Source organism: Aptenodytes patagonicus, chromosome 1 (genome assembly GCF_965638725.1).
Source record: "Aptenodytes patagonicus chromosome 1, bAptPat1.pri.cur, whole genome shotgun sequence".
NCBI classification, from domain to species: Eukaryota; Metazoa; Chordata; class Aves; order Sphenisciformes; family Spheniscidae; genus Aptenodytes; species Aptenodytes patagonicus.
This window is the reverse complement of record NC_134949.1, coordinates 34,650,923-34,673,672: the sequence shown is the minus strand read 5'-3', so window position 1 is coordinate 34,673,672 and position 22,750 is coordinate 34,650,923. Positions and strand designations below refer to the sequence as shown.

General features: G+C 37.0%; 1 protein-coding gene across 2 annotated transcripts in view; it reads left to right on the top strand.

Moving 5' to 3' along the window:
• Window positions 1-22,750, top strand: part of SCAF11 (SR-related CTD associated factor 11) — a 51,632-nt gene that overhangs the window by 25,301 nt on the left and 3,581 nt on the right. For both annotated transcript variants that reach the window (XM_076331767.1, XM_076331777.1), the window contains exons 4-13: window positions 1,622-1,699; window positions 3,416-3,513; window positions 4,590-4,657; window positions 5,309-5,364; window positions 7,768-7,874; window positions 8,806-8,895; window positions 10,211-10,317; window positions 14,776-17,292; window positions 19,310-19,653; window positions 22,211-22,429. In XM_076331767.1, the coding sequence (XP_076187882.1) occupies window positions 1,622-1,699; window positions 3,416-3,513; window positions 4,590-4,657; window positions 5,309-5,364; window positions 7,768-7,874; window positions 8,806-8,895; window positions 10,211-10,317; window positions 14,776-17,292; window positions 19,310-19,653; window positions 22,211-22,429 (3,684 nt within the window). The remainder of the gene's footprint in view (window positions 1-1,621; window positions 1,700-3,415; window positions 3,514-4,589; window positions 4,658-5,308; window positions 5,365-7,767; window positions 7,875-8,805; window positions 8,896-10,210; window positions 10,318-14,775; window positions 17,293-19,309; window positions 19,654-22,210; window positions 22,430-22,750) is intronic.

The following is a 22,750-nucleotide window of genomic DNA, read 5'->3' as shown; positions in this document are numbered from 1 at the left end:
CTATGTTACTGTGGGTTAGCTTTACGTTGGCTACAGGACAAAAACTGTCTTCATGATCTGAGTCCTTAGGGAACTGGCTTGCTTTTCTTAACCAGGGCCATGACACTGCAGGGAACAATGGTATCCCCCAACAGGGAGAAGTTTTTAGTTAGGATAAAATACCGGGGCATCAAAAGGAGAGGTAATGGCTTTAACTTAGATTCTTGTTCAACAACTTGTTCATGAAACTACCCCAGGGGTTTTTTGGTTTTGTTTGGTGGTTTGTTTTAATCAGTCTAACTTTGTTCTGTCTACTTCAATTGAAATCAGAAGCTGCCTCAGTGCTGGAGGTTTGGGGGCTGTGTAGGTGAAAAGCAGCTGAGCACTCTTTGAAATTGAGAAAAGAACAGAACGAACCGGAAAATGAAAAGCCCCAATGAAAAGACAAGAATGAAGTTCACCACTGAATTTCAGGGCAGAGTTCATATGCAAGTTTCTCATAGCTGCTTATGCAATTCTAATACTGCATCTTGCTTGCATGAATAAAAAGTGTAATACCCTAATAGTTCTCTTAAGGGCAGAAATCGCATGCCTCTTAAGGGCATACAATTCATATACTGGTTCTTGTTCAGTGGATGAATTAGGGCTGGAGGCTGGGTGTGGGGGTTTTTTTCTTTGTTTTAGAAGAGTTCTGAACTGAGCCTGTGAAGGTCAATGGAACAGGGGCAAGGAGGGGAAGGAGCTATGACAAAAACCCAAAACAAACAAACAAAGAAAACCCACCAAACCCCCCACAAACACATATATGGAACTAAAATTAGTAAATAGTTGTCTAGCAGCAAAAATCAGTATCTAATATGGATTTCTCTGAAAGTTGTTTCACTACATGATCTGGTCGGGTGGGACTTCAGCTGAAGCTTCCTTATTCCGTGCTTAATAACGTTTTTTTATTCTTTCTCCATGTGTGTGTTATCTGATGTAGTGCAGCCTCAATAAGAGGGCATTTACGTGATTGGGGAAAAACCAATTAAATCTGTATTTCCATCAAACTGTAGGGTAAAATAACCTCCTTTAGTTCCATTCTCTTGCAAAGTGATATGTAAAACTTTAGTTGTCTTAACTGTCGGAATCTGTTCTCTCTTCTGACTGCAAAAAAAGAGATGTCAAACAGATATGCAAGATGAGGGAAGGTGTTACCATGTTTGATGTTGGTCTTCCCGGTTTTATGTTTTGGGTGGGGTATGACCCAGCACACTTTCTTTTGAAAAGAACATTAAGAAATAAAACATTAGAACAGTAAGGAGTGAAAAGGACGTTTGTTTATTGGTATAAAATCAGAGTTGCCTAACAGGGATTAAAAAATTTAAAAATGTAGTTAACTTGATGTAAAATGCTTTTTCTTTTTTGAACACAACTTCTGAGTTACGTTCTTGTTTCCTTTAGATTTTCTCTGAAGGAGCAATCTATTTATATGAAACAAAATACTGAGTGTATGGATAATGTGTGCAAATACATTCTTAATGTGAACAAGTTGTAATTTTGTGTATTTCTGTACGCTACTATAATAGAGAATAAAAGTATAGAAAACTGAGACTTCTCCTAACTTATTACAAATTTTGTAATAAGGAAAATAATTTTTCAGACACAGGCTTCGTGTCCTATGGATCGCAGACCATTTCAAGCAGTATGCAGGCTTGATGCATTAGAAAAGCAGATAAAGGTAAGTTCCAGGCTTATTTTCTTAAATAACTTCAGTTGTAGGAACATCCAAGTTATACTGCAGCCTTTTATTCATACGTCTGTGTTAAATAAGCTTTCCTAACAAAATAATTATTGCTGTACTGTTTCTATTACATATTTGAAGCTAGGAATTATTCTTAATTATTTTTTCAAAGCAAGTGTTTACAGTAATAATAATCACAAAGCTGCTGTTGCTACTTTATAGTATCTTTGAGCGTTCCTCAAAGATACTATATATCCAAGAACAGAAGTATAGTAATTGGTCTCAAAGTGGTTTTTAACTAGGTTTTGTAAACGAGTGATATATCAATTAGCATGCAATCTTGCCTTTTTTTTTTAGCTGAGGTGAATCTTGCATGTTCACAGCCTCCAATTCACAGACAAAAACTCATGAAGGCAAGAGGAATCAATTAATGCTAAGCCTTGTTCAACCTAAATTTCTGCATTTTTTTCAGCTTTCAAGTCTTCTGAATAATACTGCTGTGGAGAGTAGTTTATCAAGAAGGAAAATAAAACTTGATTCTGATAGGTGATCTTGAAAGTGTATATAGTAAGATGCTGATAATCCTGTGTACAGTTTTGAAATTCTGTGGTGAAATTATGGTTATAGGTAATTCCTAAGCTGTTGGTTTTGCATTTTGCTACGTTTAGAAAACAGGTTCCCACTACCCATTTCTTGTGCTAGATCTAAAGGCCCAGGTAGTCAACTGCAAAGGAACCAGACTGACAGCCACAGATACTTCCTTCTCATAGAAAACCATGCTAGCATATTTTATCTTCTTTATTTCTAAAGAATCAAGGAAGCAGCTGAAACAAGATAAACTGAAGTTTTCATTTGGAAGAGTGTAAAGGCTGTACCAAAATACAGTTTGAAAGGGGTTTTTTGTTCATAGAACTGCAGTGTAAACAGCTGGGCAGAGAACAAGGGTCCTGCTCTGAAGAAGAGCCACTGGAGCAGTAGGGATAGATGGAATGTGTACCGAGAAATGCTGACACGGTGGTCAATGTTAGCAGGGCGCTCTCAGCACATGGGCAGCTTTCCCTTTGTGATATTCATAATTAGAATGCCAATAGCTTAAGGAGTTGCCAAGATTCTAGAATGAAGAAATACAGAATATCTAATGCAAACAATTGCAATGTAGCCATTGAAGTAACTTCATAGTATGTAATAAAAATTGTATTGCTTTCTTAGAATTTCAAAGGTGTGGGGAAAAAACGTTATATGAAATCCGTAAGTTGTTTCACTCTAGAGGAAAATTGGGTGCTTTTTAATTATGAGGAAGCATTTGAAATTGAGTGGTAGTTCACCATTTTCCCAAGCTGAACCTTGTGTAGTCACATTAACCAACTTCACTTAAAAAACTGGTCTCCAAATTCTCAATGGAAGATAGTGCATAGTTTTGAGATACTTGCCATGGCAGTCTGAATGTTCAGGGATTTTTGGTCTTGTGGAATTAGTATGCATCTCTGGCATAGCCAAGATACATATCAAGGTGGCGTTTTTTTCCATTTCATGAAAAACAAATGAAAAATTTCAAATCTGCAACCTCTGAGATTAAAGAAATAATGATTTGAAATGGTTTTGAGTCCTTCTGTTGGAGCTTATTTTCTCTGCAGACCTTAAGAGTCTTCAAATGTATTTAAAGCCCATGTGTACTGAGATTCTAGACTGGTTTGACTTTATTTTTCAATACAGGTTCAGGTTAAAAAGCAACTAAGGAGGAAGGAAGAAGAGGAAAACTGTGCCTGCAATAAGGGAAGATACAGCCATGCAAAGATGAGAAGTTTTGTGAGGTTGGTCGTCGGCTTCATTTCAAGCATTCTAATTGGAATATTCAAAATATAAATTCAACTGTTTTAAAATGTACATCCTGGAAATTTTTAAAAATTAAGTTTATTGTAAAAGAAACTATTTTCTATCAGTGGCATTTTAGCTTTACTTTTATCACTGGTGTAATTCCCACTTGAATACTTACAGTAGCAAGCAAGAAGTAAGGAGCAATGTATTTCTTGCATTGAGCTCTGTGAAAGTTGCATTTTTTTCAAGCAATTCTGGCAAATTTCTTACTAATTTGAATTAAGATTTTTATGGCTAGATCATATTTTAACAGTATAAACCTTTTTCTTTGGTTATCTAAACAGACATTCCCCTTTCTTGCATGTTATCATAAACATGGGTGGTGTTCCTCTTTTGCTATAAAACCTTGTTGTAGTCAAGAACTGATTTTATTCTAGTGAGTTTGAGAGGGAACTGTGGAAATACCATTCCTGTTTTGAGAAGCTTCATCTTGTCACATTTGCTGCATTGTATAAGGGGAAGCTCAGGATTACACAGATGAATTTCACTAAATAGTGATATTCTAAAGTCAGTGTTTAATGGCATGTATGATACATACGGAGTTCTTGAGATTGAATTTGAAGCAGACTTTACTACAGAAAAGATAACTGGAAGTAAATTACCTTTTTTGGCTCTTAAAAAAATAAGATTGATCTTTGCACCTCACTGTTCTGAATCACCGTTGACCGATATTTTTCAAAATATTTATGCAAGCAGGTTATAACATCTTTCACACGTTGCCATGAAATCAGGCAAAATTAAGCGTTCAGATTTAATACAGGATATTAACTTTTGTTGTGTAAATGGATTTTCTTTTTTTCCATCTGTAAGCTTTGTGAAGCACTGTGGCTTTTTAATATATGGAAGATGATATACATGATGCAAGTTCAGGTTTTAATAGTAGTCAGAACTTCGTTTATGTGCACGAAATAAAAATTCCTTAAAATAGGAGCTGATTTTGGTTGGGTGTATATACTGTTAGCTTAAATATGCCCAGGAATAACTTTTGTAATATCTTTTGTTAATCTTGCAGAAGAGCTGTATGTCCAGACAGAGAGCCATTAGCAGCAAAATTAAGTGAAGTTGTGAAGAAAAAATACAGTAAGTTGTTATTTGTCCTCCATTTGCTAGAATTGCTGTTTTTTATTAAGGAACTCTAAAATTGGCTTATCAAGAAAAGAAATTCTAATTTTTTTTTTAATTACTTACATTTGCCTATGAAAACCAAATACCAAGGAATAGAAGCATGGAACTTAAGAGAACAAAACTGCAGTATGTGAAACTACTGTTCTTATTTAACTGGAAGGACTGCCTCTTCAATTTCAGTCACAAGTGAAATGGATTTGATTTCAGCCTAAAGTCATTTTCTACATCAGACAGTTGGTGCACAGCTAATGACTAGCTTTTATTCACAGGAAGATTTTGGTGAGAGTTCAGACACAAGAAGCACTTAGCTGTATTTTGGGGCTGCCATTTTGAGAGGCTTGTTTAATAGATATTTTTCGGTAAGTGTGTTCATAACTTACGAAACTAAGCAAATATCTGAAGAGGTGAAAACTGCTTGATATATAAAAAGCTATTGTAAAGGTGCATGCGTTTTAATTTTACTCAGTTTGTGTGTAAACATTGTAAATACACTTGAGATACTTTTTTTTTTTTTTTTCATTAACCTCTCATTGCATTAATGATTTTGACAACTGAAAACTAATATGCTAAAGTTAAGATCAAAGTTTTGTTTCTTATTCCACACAGGTAATATTTTGTATGACAAACGAAACAAGAAAGCTTTGTCTGTGAAGATAAACAAGGTTGGTTCTGATAATGAAACACTTGTGAACATTTTTTTCATGAAAGCATTTTTTAAACTACCTTTCTGCTTATTTTTAAGGTTAACTTCTAATTGTTAATTTTAGTATGATCCAAACTTTGTTATTTTGTCTCTTTTTGTCTTGAAGGAAGTAATTAGAATATAGTACTAGGTTATATGAGCTTCTCTCTCAGAATAAACTTAGTTTTGTGGTGGTAAATATTTTCATTTAGATTACGATGTTACATTATAAGATACTGTAACCACCCTGTTTTCATCTTTCTTCACCGAAAGAAGGTGGTATCAGCTACAAGCTGTTAGCCAAATACCATTATATGAAGGATATGAAGGCTTTCATTATTTTCATGAAAATACATAGTTGTAATCAACCAAGTAATTTGTTACATGAATAAGCCATGGACGTTATACTTTGCATCAAGTTGGTTTTTTAATGGGAGATTACTCCCAAGAATGTTTGTGTTTCCAGGTTTCTTGTTTAGTTCATAAATTTTAGCCTATAACACAGGCTTAGAATATGCAGAATTTATAAGGCGCTATAAAGGCTCTGTTGTTTGATTTCTGCCTTCCCTCTGTTCAAAAATACTTCATGTCTCTGGGACACAAGTTTGTGATCAGTGCTTTCTTACTCACATTTGCAGGTACAACTATGTTTGCATGAAATAGTTTTAGGCCATACATTTCATTCTGAAGTGTAAACGTCATCGTTCTCCATCATTCTGTCTTACCTGAGGTTTAAAAATTTGAAGGAGAAACTGTCTTTAAGTCCCTGTTTTGCCTGCTGCCTTGCTTTGTGTAATATATGGGCACATACTGCATCATGTGTCTTTTCAGTAGCTGGTGGCCTGAGCTGTCACTTTTATTTGGTGCTTATACGCCATAGTTCTCAGAGATGTCTTTAGCCTTTCCCTTCTAAGTCAGGTATTTAGAAATTCTGGTTCTGTTACCATGTAAAGTTAAAGGCACCTTTCATTGAACTGAAGAGGTTTTGAACTGGAAGGATAGGGCTTAATGGTAGATCAACCTCTAATTTGACTTCAAGGTTGGTGAGTGCTTTCATATCTAGTTTCACTGATTTATTGTGCACTATTTAATAGCATTAATGTCTCAAATGGTTCCTGTTGCAAAAAAGGTGCATAAACAAAAGTAGAGTCGTTAAAAACCTTCAGGAGGAGGTACAGGGCTCAATAATCCAATAAACGTTTAAAATTTAAAATAATTTAAAAGAAAGCACTGATTTACTAACAACCACTTCATAAGGATATTTGTGGAACATCTGGATAGCTTTTTTAGATGGAGGGAGAAACATTACTGTTCAAAATGATAGTACTTTTAAAATAAAACTTAAGAACAACAGCTTTTTAGGAGAAACTTAAACACGCTGATGAAATAGGGCATGTTCCCATCAAAACCAGCTCTCTGTGCCAAAGTTTGATGGAGCATGTGGATAATGACTGTGTACTTGAGACATACATTTACATATATCCCATTACAAAGTTTATTTTTCATCAGAGTAAATATATTCTGAAAGAAAATGATGGGAAGACCCTGTAAGTTCCCATTTTGAAATACCAGTCATGGGGAATGAACAGGAAGGAATGTTTTAGTCAGATTCGATGTGGCATTAACCGTTTAGGTGAAAAGACATAAATGGCAAAAATGGGTCAGTATGGGTAAGTGTGTCAGTCTGGTAGTCTGGGAGAATGGGCTTTTTTTCCCCTGCAGCCAGCCAGTACACAGCAATAGCAACAGTTTACTGCACACAACGCAAAAGGCAATACGCTAGCATACAGTGGGTGGCTTGGCATTCTTAGCAATTGAAATAGGCGGTGGTATTTGTTGAAATATGAAGTGGATTCTGAATATTGTGCCTTCGTGTGAGGGCCCAGTAAACAGATGCACCAGTCAATCTTCGATTTTGTAATCCTACCTGAAGGCAAAGGAGAATCCCAGCTACTTACGTTAGGTTTTCTTGTTACTTTGAAACCAAACACTCAGTGAACTGCTGTGAAGGGGTCTGTCTGAAGCTGCTAGCGCTGTACTTACTGTGGTTTGTTAGGTAGCAGAAATGGGAATCGTGAAATAGTAAAAATCAGGCTCATTTATTCATGATTTCTGTATGGAGCATTAAAGATTTTGCCGTGGAAAGCCTATATAAAATACGAAGTTTACCTGCAAAGAGCAGGTGTTGAAAATTTAGAGACTGAATAGAGAAAACTTGTTTGCTCTAACTGCAAATCTCAGCATATAACTATGGAGCTACTATTGTGCCTGCTTTTTGTGAGCTGAAGTCTTGCTGACACGATTTAATTTCAGTGCATTTTCATGTATTAAATGTTAATTATTTTATTTTGGATGTCTTTAATTCATAATATTTTTTTTGTAGCCCAGAAGACAGACCTCCTGGAATGAGTGCTTCAGAACTAATTTCTTCAGCACGCTTCCGGCTGGTGGTAGCAATGAAGAATCCTTTTTTAGCTGTAGAAATGACTGGTTAGTATATACTAGTGCTTAAAATAAACTGATGGGTTACTGTATTGTAGATGCTGTAGTTCCTTCTGCTTCTATCTGTATGTACTGCCTTGAAATATTTTGAAGATTGGCTGGTTTTATATTCATTGATGAAGAGCAGTTAAAGGATAAACACAAACATTCTAAAATTAGTATTGTTAAGGGCACACCCCAATTTCTGGCATGTGTTCAGCATTAAAATACTTAAGTGTGTGCTTTTAATCTCATTGATTTAATAGGAGTTAATAAGTGTTATTTTTAGCTCATATTTAAACTCCTTGCTGAATTGAAGCTTTGGATAGGAAAGGGTTAGTCCTGTTACTACAACAGCAATTAGCAAAACAGTTAACAGTAAATATCCTGTTTTGTATCAGAAACAATCTTTGTTGTTGTTGTTCCTTGACTCCCAAGAGGAGTACTTTAAACATAAGTGAAGCAATTTTGCCAAATGAGCCTAATACTTAAGAATGGGTGTAAAAAATGGTTTTTTTGTTGAGAAGATGGAAGAAAAAGAACAGTCTAGAAGAACATTATTTGGATAATATGGCCTAATAAAAAAATTACTGTCTGTATGTTTTCAGCAGTCTGTAAATGAAAAAAACTTTTTGCCATGCATGCAACAGTATTAATTTGTCAAGGATGCAAACTTTGTCCATCTTTCAACTCCCCAGAAGACACATTTCATCCCCTGTTTTCCATTCTGCCTGCCTCATTTATTTAGGACTTCCATTATGTTTACTATGACTGCTTTTTCCCTCTAAACAATAATCACGCATAGTTTCATCATGAGCATTGAAAGTTCTAATACAGTTAAATTTAAAAAAAGTCATTGATAGAAGCAATTATTGAAATAGAAAATTGTCATAGTACAAAGTTGCTTTTTGTAACTTTTTGTATGAAATTTGTATTTCAGTACGGAATTCACAGAAGTCAATGCAGTCATTAGACAGAAGAGACAAGAACTGGAATTATCCTGTTCATCTGTGCTTGCTAGAGTTGAAAGGTATGTGTTTTGTATTCATACTGCAAAGGATATTACTATAATACTTCACATTTGGAACTTGATTAATTCAAATTGCTCTTTAGATAGAATATCGTTTGATCATAAAACTAAATAGTGTTTGCATGTAACTTGTTAAATTTTTGTGTATTTGCCGCATGCAATTTTTACGTCAATAGATTCTTTTCTGTGTATCTCAATGCTTTTTTGATACTCACAACAAGCATAGTAACTCCACTGACTTGTGTGTCTTAATATGTCACTTTTTCACAGAAATGCAAGTTTAAATACATCTTCTGTTTGGAAGCTGGTGTTCAATGTGCTTTTTAAATTATTTCTATCATTAGAAATCAGACTACATTTGCTTTAACTTCAATCTGATTCTGATTTCCCTCCCTCTCCCCTCGTCCCCCTCTTTCATGGGTTGGTTCTAACGCTTCTTTCTGTAATTGTTTATAAACAAATGCATCTAGAAAGAGTTAAGGGGGGCTCTATCAAATGAAACAGAACATAAAATATTTTTTTTTGTCAGAGAGAAGATACATGCTAAAACATACCCTAAGGATGTTTTCATGAATGTAAAGCAGAAGCATAAAAATAACTGATTTTAAAATAACACAGTAAGAAATTGGTTCTGTCTGTGATCTTAATTTCACTACATATCTCTCTACTCTCTTTAGCATAAAACAAAGGCTAAAGACAAAAGAGCAAGTAAAGAGATTTTTAATTATAATTAAAAGTTGTACCTAGGATTTAAATAATGAATTTATATGTGTGCTTTTCCTTGTGGAAAATTTCATTCTAACTCAGCGATAACTTAAAAATTGTAGATCTGTAGCTAAACTCTGTTTTTGCCCAAGGTTTGCTGAGGGAGCCTGAATATGTATATATTTATTTTGTTTGTTAAAAAAAAGAAGCCTTTACTAAGTTGTTGTGTAGGCTGTCTCTCATTTTTCTGCAGAAAAGGCTATTCTTCTGCTGAAGTACTAAATCAGCGTTCAGAATTTTATTTGAAGCAGTATAGCCTACTAATTTGGAGTAGACTGTTAGAGTTCCGTGTTTGGCTTTGAAGAAAGCCAAATGTATATTGCTTTAACATAACATACCTTGTTCAAACTGTTTCACTAGATTAGGCAGTAATATAAGCTTGAAATTAAGTAAGAGAAGGAAAGTTTTGTTCTCTGTCAGCTTTGCCTTTCTCTCCAACTGTGATGAGGTTGGAAGTGTCATGGTTGCCTAATGTTTTGGTTTTGTACATTGTTTCGAAAACTTGCTACAAACAGCTAAGAAAACCTAATATTAACTTTTACTTTTCCAGAATTCCTTTAATGTCTTATGGAGCTGAAGCTGAGACCTTTCTTCTCACTTCTACTACAGTAGCAGGGACAATTCTTCCAACAAATATCAGGCCTTTGGAAAACTTTGGTAAACTTTTTTTTTGTAAGTTTTATTTATAGCTCATGTGGAGTATTGTTAAAATATGATTCTCGGAAATCAGAGTATATAGTTACAGTTAATAGAAAAAAAAAAAAGTTTTGTTGCAGTTTCATGCTATTACAAAACCAGCTGGTTTATTTCTGAAATTAGAATATAGAAGATGAACCAGCCACCCCAAAACTGGCATAACTGTTCTTCATTTGAAGATTAAAATAATAACTTAATTCCATTTCTAAATTCAGCACTTTCTTTCATGTTACAACTTCTTTTCCTATTGTTCACGGTTAAATCTCATTTTGATAGATTATGAATGGCTTGACATATTTCAGCGGTATATTGTGCAGTGTGAGGAACAAACTATTTCCTGACAGAGAAGAGGAGTAGTCAGGAAACAGTGCCGTGTATGGATCTCTTTCAGTATGCCTACAAGCTCTACAGGGCAGAAGCTTGCAAAAGTGCTCGAGCTCCAGGATCTGGCAGGAATTTAGCAGAAGACAGAGACATGGAAGGAATTACCTTCCCCCAGCTGCTTTAACAGCCTGTCTCTCCATACTCAGCAAGAATGTAGTTTTTCTTCCAACAGGCTGCACAAGTTCAAAGAAGTGAAAACAAAGGAGTGCTGTTTTTTAAGGCTACAGATAATACATTCTTTGAATTGGGAATTATACTACTTTCACTTGACTAGTAGGCAAAGAGATAGGAGAAATTTGGGTCTCTTGGCTTACAAAAATTGTGAAGAAGTAAGTGAATTGCTGGAAAGCGTTAAGTAGTAGAAGGATCATGAAGAAGATGCTTTATTCATTCATATTCTTCATTCTTGTTAAAGGTACTTATTTCACCTCCGCATTCCCCAGTGAAAAATGGATAGGTTGCTTCCTCAGGCCTCTGATGTTTGGCAGTGCAATTTAACTGATCCTTAACCATTTCTGTTTCTAGTAGTAATGAGTATACATGCTAGTTCATATCTCTTGACTGCCCTTCACGTTTCTACTTACACAGCCAGGCTTCTTTGTTAGTAAGCACCAGAAGCATTAAAAAAAAAAAACCAACAAACCATTTTTTTCTCTCATCAGAAAGATGAAGAATATTTAAATAAGCTCCAAATTATTTTTCAACATCAGACTATTTAGAACATGTGAGTAATTGCTGTTGATGATATCAGCAGCTGATCTACAAATACTGATAACATTGTCAACTCCTAAGGCAGAACATGGAACTAAACCCTTTGTGCTATATTTTGGGAGAGGCAGGGGATTTTGAATTTGAGTCTTGACAGCAAAAGAAAAGGAAATTTTTTTTAGATATTTTTGTTTTAAAATTTATATTTAGAACAGAATTTTCTCATTTATTGTCTTGATTAGAACTTTGATGCTTTTTATATAAGCATTCCACTTCCTCTCTTAAAGGTGTGATTTTGAAATGTGACACTATCGAACTAACAAGGCACAGCAAATAAATTCTTAAGTTATTTTTGTATGTTTCCATATGTTCTTGCCACACCTGAACTAAAGTTCAGATGTTTAATGTAATACATTACTTATACTGTGGGCAAAGTGGAAGACAGTCATCAAGATTGAATCTTAAAACATTGTAGTATGTTGACACTAAAGTTTTAAGTCATCTTCAAGTTTGACTTTAAAACTTCCTACTGATAAGAAGCATGCAGGAAGTAAGACACAGAGTCTTCGAATTTCCTAGTGAAACCAGGGGTTGTTGGATGTGAAGATCTCCCTTGAGGATTTTGGTCACATTCTGTTGAGTTGATTGTTCCTTCCCCATTCAGTTTTTGTATAGCAACTGAGGAAAAGACAGACATGCACAAAAGAAGGTAAGGACAAAAGCAAGGAGAAACCTAACCTGAATACTGCTAGAGATGCATGGCAAATATATATAAAGCAGACGGGAGCAAGGCCTTCTCTTATAGGAAGTGTGAGAGATGAAGGAAAAGGCAGAAGATGGAGGAAACAGGGGGCACTGCGACTTTCTGCAAAGGTGGAGAACAGGAGAAAAATGAAGAAAATACTGAAAATAGATGCATACAAAAAAACCCAAACTGGATCTTGTGATTCTTACTAAATTGTGCCTGAAAGATAGTCACATAAGCTTTTTTTTTTTGCACACCCCACCCCATCTCTTGGTCATAACTTAAGTGTACAGTTTTGCACCAGAGTAGTAGTTGACAGTTGCTTCCAGAGCTGTGCAAAGAGGCATACAAATATCAATGATGGTCATGTAACTGTACTGCCTGAGTCTTCCCTGTAGCTGCTGCAGGTTTTTTTAGATTCTCTTACCATTAAATAGTCTTTTTAGTAATTTGACCTGAAAATGCATTAGTGAATCTACAAATACCATTATGATTTAGGCTGGCATTATGCGGTTCTCTTGCGTGATTAAAATATTTTTAAATAAAGATTCAGTGAGCTGAAATGCCTTGTATTTTGTCCAAGTCCAAAGCTTGTGAAGCTTGTGTGTTAAAATTTTACAAGTAGTAAGGAATGTTAAAAAGAGGCTTGTGTTTCGCAAGTAAACTTTGAAAGTGCCACAAAAATAACTTGCCTTTTAATTCTGTCAGGATTCCCACATTCCATTTGTATTCTGAATTTTTATTATTGCAGGGTGATTTCTTCCCCATTGAAGAAAATCATCACAGATGTCATTACAAATTTTTAATATCTAACTTGTTTTCCTGGCTATTGTAATAGGTTTGAAGACGCGGTTAGTCTGAGACAGCCACCTGCGGCTGAATAACTGCTGGCTAACCACTGTGAAGTCACTTTCTGACAGAATTATTGGGGAGACTGTTATAGTAGATACCTCAAATAGTGCCAGTCACCTAAAACTCCTTTGGAAGGTCTTTACCCTGCACGTTGTTTTCTTTTAAATGTATGGTACCTTCTATGCAATCGATACCATTGGTTTTCATTATCTTAAGTGATGATTTGATCGGTGGACATCCAAAAACCAAAACTAGATTTTTTTTTCATGTTCAGGCAAATTATTGTGTGTTTATAAGGGAGGTCAGAGGAGGTGATTAATAGTCCTGTGCTCTGCTTTAGCCTTTTAAAGGCTAGTGAGGTGCTTGCGGAGTTACTGCTCTAAGGTTATCAGATGATAAGCTTACATTTAATAGACAGTGATATGTTTTTGATTCTGCTAACAAAGTAGTAAGTGACAGAAAGAGGATTTTGTGCTGTTACATACTTGTCTTATTCCTATCTTATTTTTATATAATTTAAGAATACATTAAATATTTTAGTGCAGTAAAAGCATGGGAAATAACATTATACAGAGAGTTAGAATCAAGACTTTGTGCGATGTGATAAATACATTGCAAAATCCATAGAAATTAATCTTTCTTAGTAAGTTTATACTATTTGTGTACGAAAATGAAGCTGTAAAAAGAACTAATTTAAACACCAAATTCTTTATGCTTTCTGAAGTCTGTGCAAAGTATGAAACAAATGAATAGGCATCTCAAGAAATTAATTTAGCTTTGAAGTGAGTATTACATTCAAGTATATTTACTTAATTATCATTAACCTTTAATTCCTGAGCTGTCCCTCATAAGCTTTCATAGATATCAAGAGTACATTCTGTTCCCTTTGCAGTGAATATAACCCTTGGCTTCCCTACAAAGACTTTTGTCAAATTGTGGATTGCATGAAATAAATTAATACAGCATCAAAACAAGAACTCCTGTGCTGCCGTGTGCTACTTACGGCCATTCTTCTTACAGCTTTAGGTTTTTTTTATGCACCCTAGGCTGCCCCAGAACTTGCACTCCTTATTCGGTTTGTTAGGTGCTGCAGGCACCCCGGGGGTCTTGGGGCCAAGTTGAAGTCCAGTTTGCCATGGAGTGTGCAGGGTCTGTCTTGTAACTGGTGAATGAGTTTGCACTGTCTGAAAGTCGATTTTGTAGAGAGGTATGCTGTCATTGCTGCTTCCGATCAACTGCTTCCCGTGTGATCATCCACTGACGGCCATTTAAAAATGTCACTTTCTGTAGTATTGAGCTTCACTTCTGTAGTATTGAGGCTTCACTGCCAACAGGCCTGCATTTTATGATGACAGGAACTGCTATATGCTAACAATGTTGTGTGGTTAATTCGTTACTTCTCTAACAGCGTAAATGCTGGCTGTCTTTGAATGGCAATATCAATAGCAGTTTCACTGCAAATGCCATTACTGTCCATGTAGCTGGCACTGCTTCTAAAATGTGTGTTTAGACGTCACTTTGTTAGCTTGATTCTGTTCTTTAAAGAAAAAGTCTGCACTGAAAAAAAAATAATTTAAACTTATCTACTTAAGCTGTGGCAGCATTTCATAGTAAATCTTCCATTGTATTATTTGAGGATACCTGTTAAACTGGAGAAGGTTATTTTATGTTCTTAACTGTGTTTGGATAAATGGTTATTATCAAACTTTAATGTATTCTGCTTTTATTAGAATCTTTAGGTAAAGGATATGCTGTTGCATGTACTCAAGAAGGAGAAGAGAAAAAGCAAGCTTCTGGTTCATCTGGCACTAGAGGAGCTAGAAGGAAATCAGTTAATACTACTCCTAGAAGAAGGTCTGCACGAAACAGCAAAAATGAGACTCTGGGTCAATCTCAGAGTTCACCTCGGTCAAGCAGTTCCGCGTGCGGTGCCCCTGATGGCAATAACCCATCTCTGAATAAATCTCCTTCAGAATCAGAGAAAGCTCCTCCAAAACGAAAGTCTAAAAGAATAGTTAAACAACAAACACCTGTGGTTAAAAAGAAACTGAGAAGTTCTGCACGTTCTGAAAAATCGCCCAGTGATTCAGTGGAAGATGATGACATTGCTGAGTCTGAAGCAGTTCTAACATTAGATAAAGACCAGCAGTCAGGTAACGAAAGCAATAATGCAAGCCTTCCACAGAAGAATAATGCAGAAACAGAATCTGCTAATGGATTGGAAAGCTGTAGTGAACATGCAGAAATTGAGGGAACTACAAGAGAATGTGACAAAGATGATGATACTTCAGGCAATGCAGATGTAAGTTTTTCTCTCCAAGAACCTCCAGTACTAACTTTAGGAGGTGAAAGTCAGGAATTTGAAGTAAAAGGTGTTACTGAAAAAAATACAGAACTTGAGAATCAGGACATCTGTGAAAATACTCTTGAACAAATGGAAACAGTAGCTAGTCCCAGAGATGAAGTATGTGACCATGCAACTTCTGAAAAAGTAGATCAGACATTGTGTAGTCCTCAAAATGAATTGATGGAGAATGTAGAAGCTTTGACAAAAATAGATCAACGCGTGGCTAGTCCAGAAAATGAACTGTTGGAATATCCAGAACCTTTGGGAAAAGATCAGCCATTAGAGAGCCCCAGAAGTAAATTGCCTGAGCATCCAGAAGCCATAGAAATAGATGATTCTGAGGCTGAAGGAAAAACAGTACTAGACTGTGCAAGTACAAATACTCAAAACTTAAAAACTGTTCAAGATGAAGAACCAGATACATTAATACACAATATTTCTATGGACAGTACGTCAGAACAATCCTTAAAAGAGAATGCCATGCCAGAAAGTGAAGAGGGTAGAACTTCAGAGTCACCCCAGGTAAATGCCGAACATAAACATTTCGGTGAAGATAACAATGAAATGATACCAATGGATTGTGACTCATTTTGCAGTGACCAGAATGAACCTCAGATTGAGCAGTTACCACCGGTTGAAAGAACAGAGCAAGGAGAAGTGAAGTCCTTACAGTGTGATGCAGGAAACTGTACATCAGTTTCAGGACTTTCTGATGAAAAAGATGAAACTATTCCTCAAGAAAGAGAGTGCCAGTCAGAACTCAAAAAAGATAAAAAGACTCGAACTAGAAGGTCTAGGTTTCACTCTCCATCAACAACTTGGTCTCCTTCTAGGAGAGAGGGCAGGAAATCTCAATCACCATCCCCTAAAAGGGAGATGACCAGAGACAGGAGCTCACGATCACCCAAGAAGGAAATTGTGAGGGAGGGAAGGAGATCTTTATCTCATTCTCCGAAGAGAGACACACTCAAAGATGAGAAAAAAACACCATCTCGATCTCCCAAAAGGGAAACTGTCAGGGAAAGCAGGAGATCATCTTCTCGGTCAAGAACTAAGGATTCGTCTCCGAGGCAAAAATCTAGATCTCGAAGCAGTGATAGAGATAGTCAAAGAAGAGATCGTGACAGAGAAAGAAGAAATAGGAGGTGGTCTAGGTCACGGTCACGATCTAGGTCAAGATCACGATCTAGGACAAGAAATAAAAGTTCTTCATTCTCTAGAAATGAGAGGGACAGTCATTCACCTCGATGGAAAGAGAGATGGGCAAATGACAGCTGGAGGAATCCCAGAGGAAATGATCGATACAGAAGTGATCAAGAGAAACAGAGTGAAAGTCTTAAAAAAGAGAAGGACAATACAGAAAAAACCAATGATGATCAATGTTCTTCAGACAAGCGGAGGAATGATTGTCCAGACTGGGTAATGGAAAGGATAAACTCCGTTCCTGAAGTCAGGAACAGAGAGAGAGATAAACCACATTGGGAAGACGGCAGGCATGACAATTCGGGACACTCTTGGAATAAAAACTTTGGTTCAGGTTGGATTCCGAATCGAGGGAGAGGTCAGCGTGGCCGAGGTGGGCGTGGAAGAGGTGGTTTCATGTATGGAGACCAGAGTGAAAATCACTGGCAAAATAGAAAACCTCTCTCAGGGAACTCAAATGGTTCTGGGAATGAAACTTCAAGGTTCCCAGAACATCAGCCATACAAGCGTAAGAATGAACAAGATTATTCTTTCGATACGCCTGCTGACAGATCTGGGTGGACCTCTGCATCCAGCTGGGCTGTAAGAAAGACTTTACCTGCTGATGTGCAGAATTATTATTCAAGAAGAGGACGCAATTCATCAAGCCCACAGTCTGGATGGGGAATGAGACAAGAAGAGGAGACACCTGAACAAGGTATTCATCGTTTTGAAACATAAAAGCTTAGTCACAGCTGCAGTGGCCGAGTAAAATCCTGGTCATGTTGACCTATCTCAAGTTGAATTAGTTCTTCAAAATAATTCAGGGTGAATCTATAGTCTTTTTGCAATATGGAGGTTTGTAGGTGTGGAGTTTGGGGATTTCTTGTGTTTTGATGGCTTTTTGGTTTTGCTTAAAGTTAGACATAATTTGAGGAGTATGCATCTGAGGAGTGCTACTTAAGTAAATCGATTTGGTTGAAGAGAAGGCATATCCTCTTCATGGTTACTTTTAGCATCTGCACACCTTCTAAAAAGGGTATTTTTTTTTTCCAAGGAGATTTGCATTTGCCTGTGCAGACCCACACAGTAGATTCTAGAGATGACAGATTATTAAGTTGACGTTTATCTTGCTTCTAAGTAAGCATTTTCCTCTTTATATGCTTAAAAAAATCTAGGGAGATTTATAAATGCAAAAATGGTACTTTTACTGTACTTCAGCATTAGATTTCCTCTAAAGCCTCAGTAGAAGTCTAATATTTTTTAGTATTTTATATCTGAAAGGTAACTGCCCTGATGGAAATAAACTTTTTGGTAGAAAGTGAGTTAACTGTGGATGAGATTGATTCTGAATAGCTAAGAAGTCATCCACAGATTATTAATGCTCTGAAGTAAAAGGTAGATGTGAATTGTACTTAAAAACGTAAAATCCAGTTCTGAAGGCAACCACACTCGCACTTTCCCATTGTCTCCTTGTTTTTGTCTTTCATTTTTATCCATTTTCATCCTATATGCCAGCAGTTTTCTCCCTCTTTTCAGAGACAACAGCATCAGTGGCTTCTTAAGTTTTGAGGCAACTTTGCCAACCTTCAGTCTGCTGCAGGCAAAATTTATCAGACCTTTAATTGAAAGTATTGTGTGATTTGCAGACTTTATTTCACGTAGTTCAGGAACAATCACACTGTTACGTTCGCTTTTGGAACGTGAATTCAGCTGAGAATAGTACAGTGATCTCTCAGAACTGGATAAAACAGGCTAGGTTGGCATCATGACATGGTCCTGGGCGAAACGGTCCTGAGCAACCTCCTTTTGCTGACCCTGCTTGAGCAGGGGGGTTGGACTAGATGGTCTTGATAGGTCCCTTCCAACCTCAGTGATTCTGTTATCCCGTGATCTTTAAAAAAGGTGATTTGGGGTGAAGCATAAGGGTTTAAATCCCAATCCCTGTAAATTAGGTGACAGGGTTCCTCAAGGAAGGGATTCTAAGGGAAGGACATCTAAATTATAACCCATCAACCATTTCTCAGAACTAATTTCTTGACTTTTGGAAGGTTCGCTGCTTGTATCTAGACTTTAACTTTTTGACTTCTGTTGAAGATAGAGTGAGGTCGTAATTTTTTAAAGAAATGCCTCCCCAAGAGGTTATTTTTACTTCTAGGCTTTACCTGTTGTACCGTTACAGGGTTTTTTTGAACAACTCTTTCCAAATATGAACACCTTTGAAATTGGTTGAGGATGATTTATTGTTCAATGAGAAAAAAACAGCAGGGTATTTCTATAGTTACCAGAAGTGGCTACAACGAGTGTGTGTGCATCAGGCAAAGGGGAGCAGAGCATTGCATACATAGGTGATAATGTATGACTGACCTTCTGCAATTGCAGAAGCTGGATAAGTTACGTTGTCTTCCTGCTTTTTGGGGGAGAACTACTGTTTCATTGTGATGAAATAATTTATTAGCTGTGCTATGGGAACAAGTAGAGAAAATAGAAATTCAAAATGCAGGCTTCCATAGTAGCCTGAACTTTTTAAACTCAGAAACTAGCATTTGGCTCCATGATGTGTCTGGTGATGAGTGCTGTGTAATAATGTAATGCAGTATTTTTAAAATACTCAGGTTATAGAAAGCTTTTTGATACACCATACTTCATGAAGAGTTTAGACACCTGGCTCCACTTTTGCTTTATAAAGTACGGATTTTTCTACTTCGTGTAATGTCTTTTTTTTCTTTTGATAGATCCAAACCTCAAAGACCAAGGCAACCAGCAAAGTGATGGTTCTCAGTTACCGATAAATATGATGCAGCAACAAATGAATGCAATGCCACAAGTGAATGCACAGCACCAACCTATGAATATCTTTCCGTATCCAGTGGGTGTCCATCCTCCCATGATGAATATGCAACGAAATCCTTTCAACATCCACCCTCCAATGCCCATGCATCTCCCTACCGGAGTGCCTCTCATACAGGTAGCTGCTCCCACAAATTTGTCTCAGGGATTACCTCCGCCTCCACCTCCACCCCCACCATCTCAACAAGTCAACTACATTGCTTCACAGCAAGATGGAAAACAATTGCAGGTATGCTTTATCAGAAGCCATGGCGAGAGCAGTATTGAAGTAATACCAATTAAGGCTTTCTTATATTGAATACCATAGTCTTGATAAATTGATACTTGCAGTTTCTTTCTCTCTTGCCTGTCGTCTTCCACCCCACACCAAATTTAAAGTGGAAGTATCCATAAGGATATGGGTTGTTTTGGGGCTATAGCTTTTAAGTAATAATACACAACACCATAACTGTTTTTTTGTGGTAACGAGGTGTACCAGTGGGTAATGGAACACTGAAAAATTTCATCAGTGTTCTCCATTACCTTTTTCTTAGAAGTGCCCCGTTTCCAAAACTAAGTTTTCCCCTTCAAAACCTAATTTTTAAGCTTTAGGAAATGCTTGAATCCCCTTTCAGCAGCGTGTAGGAAGTGACCTAAACCTCTTTGTTGCAGTTCTCATCCCATGGGGTGTATCAGCAGAGGAAAATTACCAAGTACTGCATGGCGCCCGTTTGTTCCACACTCCCATTCTCCAGCTGTCACTATCTCAGCAGCTTCCACACACACACGCATTTTCTATTCTGTTTAGTCTCTTGAGCCTTTTTGTTAACAATTTCCAAGCTTTCTTTGGTATGTTTTACTTCTCCCTTCTTGCCTGATTCTCCTGTTTTTGCATGCCCTGTTTGAGACCTAACTCCCACTTGAATTTCTCCAGTTTCAAAAAGACTCTGTTTTGCTTGGGGCAGGTCAGACCGTCTTTTTGTGCCTTTTAAGATACCTTAAAACAACCTTTGCATATGTGAACTCCTCCTGTAGCCAGCTGTTCATATTAAGAGCTTTTATATCAGGGAAAGGAATATGAACAACTTCTAGGAGAATGCATGGCCCCGCGAGGAGATGTAACGCTGCATCTGTGATGTATAAAGGGCTCTTCAGGGTTTGACTGAGGTTTGTGCTTTTCTTTTGTTGCAGGCTGCCTGCACTAACCTAAAATGCATTCCCTTGCATTCCAGGTTGAAAAAGTGATGTTCTAGAACAGTGATTTCTAACCCTCTGTTTTCATGCATCATCTCTAAAGATTTGCAGCGAACTGATAAATGGCCTACATTCCTTTCACTTTCAACTGCTGTTATCCATTCATATTCATTAACTTAGAACAAAAGGAGTTAAGTACTGCGGGAAATACTGAGTGGCGTTACAGGCCATATGAAATACTTTAATACTCTGCAAGGTAAACCAGTAAGGTGCTATTGGAATTAAAATGCTGGTAGATTGCTTGTTGATTTGATTAATGCCTGCTGTCTGTAATTAAAATATTTCACAATTGGAAATTCAGTAGGTTTAACCTCTCAAAATGTAAGAAGTAAGAACGTAGGCTACAAACCTCTGTGAAATACAGTATCTGGTGCAGCAATAAATATGTTTCTGTAAAGATTGTGTATTGCTCCAAAATACAGTTATTTGTTAGTAAAGCCCCTGTTATATTTGTTGCTCTTACCTGCTTTTGTGGAATGGTGTCCATGAACCCGAATGCTCTTGGGAGCTGCTGCTGCTTTTTCTTTGAGCTTTCACTGAATGAGTTCTTGGTGGTAGCACAACACAAATTGCTGAATACTGCAGGACTCCGCCTGTCCTTCCTGTTGAAAGGAAGATGAAGAGAGAGCGGAGATGACTCGCACTGGCGAGTGTTAGCGCGCTGATTATAACAGCTCAATATCTGTGTCCTTTCCAGGGAGCTCAAATTCCTGTTTCATTATTTTCCATCTGGATAAATGCAGATGTGAAAAAAGTAATGGTGATTGCCTGCAAAAAAAGTAACATTTAGAGTAGCATGCCAAAAACATGTTGGGAGGATGCATTCTCGGCTTTTGCTAAAAATGACCTCTCTCTGAGGTCTGAGAGGTACTTAATTTCTCAATTCCGAAGTATCAACAGTGCCCGTGGTCTTTTGGTGATGTTTGGAAATGTACAGAAAATGGCTTTTCCTGAAGAACAGATCGTGGTGCTTCAGCCAGCATTTCACCTCTAGCCTTGAGGAGACTTGTAGGTGTGTTTACATTTGAAATTCATTCACAAGTTCAAGCTGATAACAAATATGGAAATAAATGTTTCCAAAGCAGCATCATTATGATGCAGGAATGCAAGTGTGGTTTAAGGTAACTTCTTGTACGTACGTTTAGGTGCTGATTTTTAAAAAAAATGTTAATCTCATTTACAAAACCGGGCTTCCTATACACTCCTGTGACAAATAGGGAGGTTCTGCAGCCATAAGCTTCCTTCCCCTTGTGCTAACAGCCTCCGTGCCTGTCTGCAGGGTACTTTGCTTTATCACTGGGATCAGAGCCAGAATCTAGCAACCACCGTGGTGACATGGAAGATGCCTTACTTCTCAAGCTTTATTTTTTTTTTTTTTTCCTTTGAGTAGATGTGATATAATATACCTTCCATAATAATGGATGGTGTGGAAATTAGCTAATGAACCAAAGCATGTAGTATTGATGCTCTTTCTGTAGCTGCTGAGACTTCTAGAAAGGCACGTTGTCATACCGAAGGATAATGTATTAACTACCGGTAACTTTTTAAAACAGGGTATTCCAAATGCTGCTCATGTAAGTAATAACATGAGTGCTCCAGCCTTGCCTGCTCCAACAGCAGTCCTGGGAAACGTGGGAACAGTTCAGGGACCAAGTTCGGGTAATGCAACGTCGTCAAGTCACATCAAGAGCTCTAATACAGCTGTAAAATCAGGAGAAAACAAAGCGAGTGTAACAGTGGAAGCCAGTGCAGATAGCTCGAAGAAGGACCAGGCAAGTTCAAAGTTCCGAGTATATTTATATATACACCGGGTTGTATATTTATATATAAAACATATGTAAAAATTTTTACATATTATATAGATCTATAAATTTTGATATACTAAAAAACAGCAAACTATGACAATACCCCTTCTGTGTAATATACTTGATACCATCGTGTATGCGATACTTCTGTGGCGGCTGTAGGACATAAACTAGCAAGCGGACTCTTTTTAATGTAGTCTCCTTTAAAGCAGCACTATTATGAGTATTACCTCAATTGCTGTGTGACAACATTCTGTTCTTCGTAAAACACAGGCAGCTCTCATGAGA